General features: G+C 31.1%; 1 protein-coding gene across 1 annotated transcript; it reads right to left on the bottom strand.

The window, feature by feature from the left end:
* Positions 1–210: 210 nt before the first annotated feature.
* LOC137816170 (AP2-like ethylene-responsive transcription factor AIL6) lies at positions 211–3,832 on the bottom strand. The gene is made up of 8 exons (XM_068619251.1): positions 3,432–3,832; positions 3,232–3,354; positions 3,060–3,136; positions 2,737–2,825; positions 2,543–2,616; positions 1,655–1,705; positions 1,514–1,587; positions 211–1,366 (listed from the first exon to the last, which is right to left on the bottom strand). The coding sequence occupies exons 5-8, from the start codon at positions 2,593–2,595 to the stop codon at positions 321–323; spliced, it is 1,224 nt and encodes a 407-aa protein (XP_068475352.1). The 5' UTR covers positions 2,596–2,616; positions 2,737–2,825; positions 3,060–3,136; positions 3,232–3,354; positions 3,432–3,832; the 3' UTR covers positions 211–320.
* Between the last annotated feature and the right edge of the window lie 7,824 nt (positions 3,833–11,656).

Raw genomic sequence — 11,656 nt, 5'->3', positions numbered from 1 at the left:
TAGAGAGGGTTGGCTGAACAATTGTACTATATTATTTTTGAACTTGTAGTGAAAATGTAATTATCATAATAGGCTAAAGGTAGTGGGTGTGAAACACCACTTTTTAATGTAAGTCTTATTTTCTTTTCTTTTTTAGAAGGGTTGAAGCAACTTAAGTATGCAATACATTTATATGGTTATATATTTTTGCTGAAAAAAAAGAAAATAAGTAAAAGAATTCTGAGTTTGAGAAACTTGAAAAAAGAGTGATTAACGTTCACTTATTCAAACCATACACTTTGAGCCAAAGTTTGAATCCGCTTTGAAAGACAAATGACAAATTATGTAAAGCTACTAGCATTGACAGCACTGGAGGTCTTATCTACCCCATTCATGGCTGAAAACATGTCATAATCACATGTGAAATCAGTGTCTTCTATATAAGACCTGTTGAGATAATCTCTGATGTCCAAATCAATTGGACTTTGGAAGCCGTTGTTGTTTGGTTCAGAAATAGGATTCTGAAAACTATCAGAGGAGAAGGAGTTCAAGTTTTGATGCTCATAACTCTGGTGCAATGCAGGTGGGTATAGCTGTGTTGATCCTGTACTTCCATTCAGCGTGACTTGTGGTAGAGGTTGCACACTGAGGGAAGCAATACTGCTTAAAGGTTCCAATTCCATGTCCCCCCCTAGTAACTTCTTTCCGAAACCTGATCGCCAATCAGGGAAACGGACACACTTTTCTAACTCTAGATTTCGGATGCCAGGAGCAGGCAAAGCAAGGTTAGAACTCTGAGGCAGAAATTGGTTACTGTTGTTGTAGTTGTTGTTTACAAGATTCTGATTAAAGCCATAGTTAAAACTCACTTGACTTGGAGTCTGAAGTGACTGTTGCTGTGTTGCATTATGATTTGGAAGCTGATTGTTGTTGTTGTTGACAAGGTTCTGATTAAAGCCCTCGTTAAAACTCACTTGCCTCTGAGTCTGAAGTGGCTGTTGCTGTGTTGCATTCTCATTTCGAAACTGTACAGCATCGTTACCAGTTGAATTGTCACTTCCACTATTTCCAGCAGTATCAGCAAAGGCACCAAGAGCATGAGGGTTGCTTGGTGTGAGAATTTGGCTGTTGCAGCAACGACAAAAGGATGGGTTGCTCGGTGGTTGAGGATGGCATTGGACTGAAGAGCTGTTTTGAGAAGATGCTTCGGTTTGTTTATTGTTTCCTTCTTTCTGCAGAATAATCGATCCATCCGTTGCTTGAGTAATCACACTCTCCATTATGCCCTCAGTTTCATAGGAATTCCATTCAAAGTTGGTAATTGCTTCCCCTCCCTTCAGTTTTATTGATATAATGTCATAAGCTCTCGCTGCATCCTCTGCAGTGTCTGAAGTAGACAATCATATTATATTTAGAGAGTGTAACAAAAATATTCTAATCATTATATACTGTTCTCATAAACACATGCATGTTGATGCTTATCTATTCAGTGTGCCATAAATTACAACATGAATTTGAAGAGTTGGAAGCTCACAATAAGTTCCCAAGTGTATGGTTGGTGACCCTTCACGACCGAGCCTTGCTTCCCATTTCCTGCTTGTCGGAACCCTGTTTCTGGCAGGAATTAGAGAGAGAGAGAGTAAAGAAATGAAAGAGAGAATGAAGGAATGCAAACCTGTAGACGCCACGGAAAGGGGAATCAGCGTCTGTATAGCCCTTGCCCAACCTGATATTTTTTCAAGGTTCCATGCAATCATGAATTTCTTTATCTTAATTATGAACTCATACTAATGGTTGACATTTTTAAAGAATCATTTGGCTTTTGCCATGCTAAGCAAATAAATACAAAGGAGCGATATTAGTTGATCAACGAGTGAGGGTAAAAAGAAGAAAAAACAACATATATTTGGAGGCCACAGTTGAGTGGAACTCTTTCTTTGGGGGATAATCACAACCATACATAATATAAATAATCCTAACTTTCATTCTATTGTTAGAAAAAAGGACACTGATATTTGGCAGAATGTTTTCAAAAATGGTTTGCAATGGTAAGATGCTTTTCATCATAATTGTATTGGCAATAAGAACAACAGTATTTTATATGTAATTTTCTACCATGTTAATATCAACCATAATTTCATATAATATGAAGTATCACAGTAAATCACAATTACAGTAGCAATGACGATTTAAATCCCTATTTAATAAAAAAACCAATTTTACATAGTTAGACTTGAAAAAATAAAGAAATACAATTAATAGTTTTAAAAAAATTGAATTGAAAGATTCTAAACTTAACTCATTGAAGTAATAGAAATTTGTTATATCTAACTTTTTTTCTTAGTCTATATATCACTTTTTAATTTTATAAAACTTCTTTCTTTATTGATATTAACTCTCCAAATAAGTCTATATGTATAAGTTGATTTGAATTTGTGAGGAAGACTCTTGAGAATATTTATGAAAATTTAACATAAGATCTATATTTTCTTTTATATTTAGAAATATTTTACAAAGTATATAACAGTATTGCATAAGAAGATACACAAAATTCACATCTTACCCTCTAACAGCACAAAGATAGTCCCATTTGCTCATTTTTCGCATTTCATCCATGTCCTTGGAATAACATCTCACCTACGGATAATAGTAAGCTATATGAGAAGGAATTGAACTAATTATTAATAATTGATAATAAAAATCCACCACAAAATATTTATGAAGTTCATAAATGTATCTATAATGAATGACATATACATGAAAATTCGTTAATGCTTTTAAGCCCCCTATTCTGATTGACACTAAATCATGAGCTTTGGCGGCGTCGACTTCATTTGAGTAAGCACCTTCCAACAAAAACAAGGAAAAATCAAAGAAAGATTCACTCAAAAACCAAGATTTATCATCTGCTATTCACATTAATATAACCAACATTTTGATGCAGGAAAGCAAATTGTACTAACCAATATAAACTGCAATAGTTGATGAAGAAGATGCAGACATAAACAAGCAAAAATCAAATCAAGTTAGTGAGATAAAGCAAATAAATGGAGAATTGAAAACATATATGTTCTAAAGGCTATTTCAACCTGTTCTTCCTCTTTCCCCTGGATTGCTGTTATCCCACACAAATGCTTCGAAACGATCATCGTTGCACCTACATCAAAATTAATTTTTCCTCTCGTTAAGGTTACAAAAATAAAATAGAAACTAATGCAATAGCTTAATTATTTGAAAGAGAATCATATATACTTGATTACTCCTCGATACACAGAGCTCTTGCTACCAATTGTTTTTGCAACCAAATCAAGACATGCTTCACGCTGTCTTCGATCATTCTCCTCACAATCACTTCGTTCCCTCTCATTAATAATCCTGCTACAGCATTTCAAATAAGAAAAAACAAAATTGAGTGTGTTATTATAAAGCAAAGTACCGAAGGTGACACGTACGTTGATGTTGCTGTTGCTGTGGCTGCAATTGACCCAACATTGTACGAGAATAGCTTGGATTGGATTAGGGTTTCTTCTATGTGTTTTTCGTTAATTATTCCCTCTAAAAGGGATAACACATCATATTGGAGGGATGAAGTGCAGGTGGAATTGTTGATTGAGCCTTGAGAAGTGGTTTCCATTTGTGGAGACACAATGTGTTGATGGAGTAGCAGTGACTCTTGATTCCAATTCCTGGAAGTGCCTTGAGTGGTTAACATGGTTGGTTCCATGGTTGTTGCATCCTCCAGCATAGAGTATGATTCTTCCATGCTCAATTATCTATGGTGCTGAAGTGAGGATATGATGATTTGGGTTTCTGGAATAGAGGTGAAGCGGTTTTGTTAAGAATTCACATACCTAGCTAGGACTAAGTTATTTCAAAATATGTAACTCCCACAGAAATGTTTGACCCTAATATTTGTTTTTTAATCTTATGTTGAACATGATTAATTATTTTCTTAATCACTTATTAAATGCAAAGATAAAAAATAAATATAATATTATTAATTTATAAAGGAAAATGTTAATATATGAGTTGGAAATGAATTGTTCAATTTTCAAGTAATCATTTCATCTTAACAGTTTGTTGAATTCCTTAGGTGGAATCATATTAAAATTTATGAACGGCTCAGAAAAGAGAGAATAATACAAAAAGTTATTAATCTTTTTCATTAATATTTTTCATTAAGTTTAATTCTTTAATATTCTTTTTTCCGATTATTTTATAAATCTAATCAATAATTAAATTCGTTTAAAAAAATGGTTAACTATTGAACTTACACATCTTCAAGAAATTTGAGCTCAATTTCTAAAGGATTTTAATTGGCTAGATTTTCTTTGTTTTTTTATTAGCAGAAAAAAATATGATAAATATAACCCTTGTATAAAACATACAATGTTTGTGGGCTACATTTTCATTGTTTATCGCCAATGAAGACAATCATATTTAAAACATAGTTATGTATTAAAAAAGATTGGTATTTTGTTTTCGTAGAGATCCAAACCTTTAATTTGTTTATCATTTTACAATTTTTTTTGCTTTTGGCTGTTTGAAGGAGTTGCTTTACTACTTAGAACTTTACTCAAAACTACTAATTACGCTAAAACAATAATGTATGAATGAGTTTATATATTTGATTTTTAAATATTACATTTTAAGTAGATTTTATCCTCTCGTAATATTTATTAATTATCATGACTTTATCATTAATTAGTCCATTCGAATACTAGTTTAATCACAATATCAATCCATATTAATAAAAATATTTAAAGAGGCATAGTTTAGGAATAACATTAAATAAACCATTGTATATACTCTATCATGCTCCAACACACATAATAAATGAAATGACTCATAAATAAAGCAACATACAAATGCCAATTACAAAGTGTTGGGCTAGAGGATATATATCAACAATTTCCCTTTAAATTTAGAATCAATCAGACATATGTCAAATCTTTATAGATAATGTGACCAACATGCTTATGTTGTAGGGTTGGTATTTATAGCATATCTTCACATCTTCTTTATTGCTAATCTCTCTAATGAGATGAAAGCTAATAAAAATATGTTTGGATTGTTGATTCTTTAGTACGTGTAATTGTTTTGTTATTGTCACAATAGAAATCTATTAAGTTCACAATTATAGGTTTTAAAAATAATTGTTGTTGTCACAATAGAAATCTATTAAGTTCACAATGATAGGTTTTAAAAATAATTGGTTAGCTTCAATGTGTTACTCTTTTTGAAAAACAAAATACTAAATTAGTGTAAGATTTAGATTTTTGCTATAGGCTATTGGTAGGTCCATGTTGATATGGACTTTGTTTGGAGGGCATGGAATATGAAGATTTGAAGAAATGGATGCGTGATGATTTGAAAGGAAAGTGTGAAAAAAGTGATTGTGTTTATATTCAGGTATCTTAGAGTGAATTTGCGATAAAAGTTTATTAAAATTTGTGAGTAATGTCACAATTGTGAGATAATTTTTTATTTTTTAAAAAGTTTAAAATATAAGTTTACAAAATTACCCATATCTTTAAAAATATTTGAATAATGAAATATGATATTTTTTATATAGATCTGAGTTAATTAAAATTTTGATTTTTTTTTAATGTTGAATAATTTTTTTACAAGAAATATGAGTTACTTATTATTGTCAAAAAAATTCATAATTTTTTATTTATATAATTATAATATTAAAAATTGTAAAAAACATTGGAAAAATAATTTAAAAAAATGAATTAAAATATCTATTAAAAATATTTTTTTTAAATATAACCTTAATATTTTAAAAAATATAAAATAATAATATTATTATTATATAAAAATAAATAATATTTAAATGGCACTGCTTTACAAAATTTTCATTAAAGTAATTTTTATTTCAAATTTAAATGATAATAATATTTTATATTTTTGTAATCAACATTATTATTGTATAAATTTATGTTTTTATTATAAATAATTATATATTCATTACTAGTAATTGTTAATATTTATTTTTATTAATAACTTTATTAAATATTATTATTATTTAATATTACTTTATTATATTATATTATATAATCAATTATAATATTTATATGCATAATAAATGAATTAATATATTTTAAAATTAATTTTAAATTTAAATTATAAATTGAATTTTTTGTAAAGATATGTAAATACAGAAAACAAGAAAATGTAAATAACAAAAATAAAATACATCTACTACTAAAATGAAAATTGGCATTGTCTCACTATGCTCAGTTTATTTGGGGGCAAAATGCAAAATGGTCATTGTTGAGATAATTTTCCTCTTAAATCTCAACTATGATGAACACTTTTAAATACATCCACTCCTTTTAGCGCTTTCATTTCTTCACAACATGGTTGATACAAATACACTTCCTTCTCTAAAATCAATGTCTTTCTATCTAAGTGAATAATATTCACTCGGATCCAAACTGAGCATTACTATGTTGTGTTTTGGAGAACTATGTGAGGTAGCTTTTTTTTGTATGAAAGGTTGTGGTATTTCTAAACACCCTATTTATTCAATTTATTTTTTACTGATAACAAAAAGTCTACAATGTTAAGAATTGTGCCAACTCGGAAATTAACTTCATCCAAGATCTTGTTCTTTTTCCATTAGAAGCAATTATATATTTAACTTGTGCAATAAAGTTAGCAACATTTTATTCTTTTTGATCTCTTCCACTTCAAAGTTTAAAGCAAAATACAAAGTTAGACTACACTTATCTTTAACTCTTTTGAAGTATTTAAAGGTGTTTTTGTACAATAGTCTTGTAAACCTTCACTAGAATCAGGTTGGTATTTGCTTGTTAAACTTAAAACATATAAGACATGTACTATTGGTGAATATTAAGGAAATAATAATTATCAAATTATATGCAATTATTGTATGTAATTATTGTACTATTGTATGCAATTATATGCAATTAATTTAATAATGATAGAATCTCATGATTAGTGAATCCCTACCTAATTAGTTTGTAATTTGGAGAAAGAAAATCTCTATACACTTATATATATTTCCTATTTCCTATCCATGGTGTGATGTAAATACACACAAAAGAATAAGAAATATTTATTTTTGTTACCATTTTATTATATATCATTTTCTTATAGTGAAGTTCATATTATAATTTAGCTTAACTTAATAATTAGAAAACAAACTCGATCCCTTTTGTTATAAAATAATAGGATTGAAACAACAATTTAAAAATGTCTTCCGCTAAATATGAATTTAATTAGAAAAATTATATTAGTGTGAATGTTAGCATGTAAAAGATAATAATGAGGAAACAACTAAAGGAATAAAAAAAAAACAACTCATGAACACATGCTAGAAGTTATTAGAAATTGAATGAATAAAATAAGAACACAAGAACAATATAAGAATTGGAAAGGAAAGAAAATTTGGAAAAAACTTGGATAGATGGAAGAAAGAGAGTCACTTGAAGATGATGAAGGTGTCATATATATGATAAGTTATAATAGTGAATCGCCAGTTAACTTGTAGGATAACAAGATAAGATTCTAAAATTTAAGACTAGTGTCCCAATTCTGACTAATTTCTTTAATGATTCAAAGTAAAACAAAAGGAATCGGGATGACTATGTGTAGCCATATGAAGTTCTAAAATATAATCCTAAATGAGTCTTAAATTATATGTCCATGATATGTTTAAATGCCATCCGAAAATTTGAGTGAAAAGTAAGGAAATTTTTTAATTAAAAATTAAATTAAATTAAATTGAAGAAAATCCTATTTAGTTTGACTGAGAATCTCCCATGTGTGCCTTTTCTTGTCAGGATTTGTTTGCCACTTTGAGAGTCATTTGTTCCTTGCCTTCACTTCTCACAACTTGGTCGAATGGGTTTCACAAGTTGAATTCTTCTAGTTTTTAAATTATATTTCTAAGAAACCCTAAACAAAGAAAATAAGAAATCAATTAGTTACAAGAACATTTTGTATAGTCATGCTTCTATTAATTCTTCTTGGAATGATACTTAATTTTTTATTCTTCATTCATAAACTCGTCATAACATGAAAAAATCAATAGTACATACATATAAAATCTTATTCATGTAATCTCTTTCCTTTTTTTGTAAAGGATAATTGTATTCTGGACAAGCATATACGATGTGACATATGAAAGATTCATTTATTCAATTTATGTGTATTAAAGAATCTCATCACCTTTCTTTTTTATATGTCCTCTTACTTTGGGTCAAATATCTTCAACAATTTGCCTTTATAAATCTTGATGTCTAATATATACATTGTTTCACCACTCTCTATCATAGAAAATCAAGTCGTCAACCTTGTCTTAGAATTTTGTTCGATAGGGTTGTCAAAAGTTGTACACCATTTACATACAATACCAATAAGATAAGTCTGATCCTCCAAATGTATAAAATTATTCTCTTTTTTCTATAAATCCTTCATCAAACAAAGGTTCCAAACCTTGCTTTAATTTATAAATTAATTGTTTCAACTTGAATACCTTTTGAATATCTCCTAGAATGGCAAAATTCTATGTTGTGTCATGTACACATCCTCAAGAAATTGATCTCATTTAATAAAGTCGCATTGACATCCACTTTCTAGATCTTCTAATCATGGTATACTACAATAGCAAGCAAGATCGACTAAAGCATTGATATCAAAAAAGATATTTTTCGCACTACACCATGAATCTTCCTGCAGCCTTTTGTATCCAATCATGAATTAAATGTATTTGTCATCCATTTCTATTTTTTTCTTTAAAATTCTCATTTATCTCATGAGTTTGATCCTTTTAGGTAGCTTCAATAAGGTCCATACTTGGTTATTGTACATGGACATCAGTAAGATCTCATGAATTCTTGCTAATTAATTCTCATATTTTGAGGTAGTAATAGTTGTATGGGAGATTGTGGGCTCATCTTGATCCATGAGCAATATCACCATTTTAAAGAACATGTCTCGTATCTCATGGATGCTACATCATGCCTAGCTTTTCCTTCACTGCTACAACCCCGCTATTTGTTATTCCAATCATAGAGCACACCAACAAGCCATTGTTGCATGTTTTATTCCATATTTATGCCCCTAGCTGATTGTGTATTTGCTATTCCTCATCTTCCCTATTTTGTAATACATTCCAACCCATCCAAATCAACTAAAAGCCTCATTTGTATTGTTGCTAGCATCCTCGCCCCTCCTCTACATCAGATCACAAATCCTGCTTCCTTAACAATCCTGCTACACATTCTTCCAACGCCCTCCTATTACCTTCAAGCATTTCCCACTAACTTGCTTTGTTTGTCTGCCACGAAATCCTTCCATATACCAACATTCACCACCCACTTATTATTGTAGAAATATCCAAAAGTTTACCTATATTCATCTTCTGCTCCCTTATCATCCTTCAAGCCATGACATCAGCTTCACCGTGACAAAGCCTGTCATTTTACTTCATTCACACCCTTCCTACAAAAAAACACAACTTATCCCTACCAAAACTTGATAGAGAATTATATTACAAAACCACATGAATCAAAATACTACTTTTTAAGTACTTCATAAAACCCAAAGGTTCCATACATCATTCAAAGTATGTGAACCCAATTTGAATTTCTTTGTGTTACACAAACACCTCTATGTGATCCACTCTCTCATTATTAAAAACGCATATATTCTTGTGCTTCCAGATCTCACCAATAATTGTGATTCAACCCCTCCCCCCCCCTCCCCCGAAGATTATAGAAACAAATGCATTCATATTTAAAGGTCTAAATAACATAAAATTTGACTTTGCATCATAATGAATTAACAATGGACAACCCAACCAAGACAAACACAAACCTCAAATTCTCCAAGCAACCTTACACTTGAAAAAGATGTGACTTACAGTCTTTTCTTCCTCTCCACACATAATACATTGGTCACTTACTAGAGATACTTTTCACCTTAGCAAATTATCCCTTTTAGCTATAGTATTTTGCAGCACCCTCCAAGCAGTGACTTGTGCGGATGGGAGGGTCTTTACCTTCCAAAAACTCTCAAAAAGAGACATGTCTCCACCTTGTACCTCATTCTTTAAAATGTTATAGGCATATTTCACGATAAAGCCCACAAACTCATCGCCCCTCCATACCCATGTATCTTCTACTCCCTCCCTGTCCTCTACTATCTTTTTATTCTCTAGAAACTGCATAAGTTGATCAGCCTGATTCGATTCCCACACAAACAAATTTATTCTCCACTCTAACTTCACTCCCACCTATTATTATTCCAACTACCTACTTGGGACAAGTTACTACAACATACAGTTGATACAAAGTATAATCTTGGGTATTTATGCTTTAGGATTTCGTTATCCGCCCTTTTATCCTCCCAGCCCCTAACTCCCACACAACTTTATCTTCAAAATCAGTTCCCCGTTCTTCTGAATTCCAAACCTTTCTCAAATCCCTCCACCATAGGGATTCCTTATGGTCCGTGTCATGCTCTTTAAGCCCCTCCATCTACCATACTTGGATTTTAATATGTCTTTCACTAGTATAAAAACGCTTATTTACGACAACTAATATATAGCGTTTCACTACCAAACATTGTCTATCAAAACGAGGTGACTTTTTTTAAATTAAAATAGGTAGATAGTTAGCAGTTCTAACCCAACAATCGTTGTCTATTTTGTCTGTGAGTTAAATAGACAATGATTCCTCTTACAATTGTTGTCTATATCCTCATTATTACCCTAATTCGAAACTCCGCGCCACTTATGATTTCGTTCTCTGCATTTTCTTTCTTTTTCTTCGCGCTCTCTCTTCAACTCTTTGAACGTTCTCTTCACTCATTGCCTTTGTAAGTTCTTCCTACCTTCATTGCTTATTCTTCCTCCATTCTTCCTATTGATTCATTGCTCATTCTTCCATTGGTTCATTATTTAAGGTTCTTGTTCATTGCTCCACCACCGTGCTTCGCTTTCCCTCCATCGTTGTTGTCGCTGCCTTTGTAAGTTCTTCCTACCCTCATTGTTTATTCTTTCGTTTTCGTTCTCATTTTATTTTTCCTCCATTCTTCCATTCTTTCACTGCTTATTCTTCAATTGGTTCATTGTATAAGGTTCTTGTTTGTTGCTCCACCACTGCGCTCTTCTTTTCCTCCACTGTTATCGTTGTTGTCGTCGCTGCCCTTCACTACTGCCCTCCACCGTGGTCGTTGTCATCACATTAAGGTTGGTGTTGTTTTTATTTTACTTTTTTGAATATATTTTTTTGTCTATATGTGACTTATAGATGGCGATTTTGAAACCGCTATCTATACCTCACTAGAATAGACTACGTGTTGATAGACAGCGGTTTCGAAATCGTTGTTTATTTACTAAAAGAACCAGTTGTCTTTGACCTTTTCTACATTAGTGTTTCCACAAACCACTCTTTTCTATTTTTATTCTCCAAATCAATTTTCCTAACAAAGCAAAGTTAAAAATCTTATATCTTTTACTCCTAACCCACCCTCCTCTCTAAACTCACACACCTTATCCCATGACACCCATGCTATCTTCCTCCCCTCCAATCCTCATCCCCATAAGAAATTTATCAGTAAACTTTTCAAGACCTTCATTACTGACATGGGCAAATAGAAGCACGAAATATAGAATAAGGAAATATATGTGAGTATGGAT

Source organism: Phaseolus vulgaris, chromosome 1 (genome assembly GCF_000499845.2).
Source record: "Phaseolus vulgaris cultivar G19833 chromosome 1, P. vulgaris v2.0, whole genome shotgun sequence".
Taxonomy (NCBI): Eukaryota; Viridiplantae; Streptophyta; class Magnoliopsida; order Fabales; family Fabaceae; genus Phaseolus; species Phaseolus vulgaris.
This window is presented reverse-complemented; position numbering and strand designations above follow the sequence as displayed.

Excerpts from the sequence above, each read along its gene's own strand:
- LOC137816170 (XM_068619251.1), bottom strand. The coding sequence starts at position 2,595 with ATGGATGAAATGCGAAAAATGAGCAAATGGGACTATCTTTGTGCTGTT. Across the intron at positions 1,706-2,542 it reads TATCTTTGTGCTGTTAGAGG|GTTGGGCAAGGGCTATACAG; the intron begins GTAAGATGTGAA and ends AAAAAATATCAG. Across the intron at positions 1,367-1,513 it reads CATACACTTGGGAACTTATT|ACACTGCAGAGGATGCAGCG; the intron begins GTGAGCTTCCAA and ends TGTCTACTTCAG.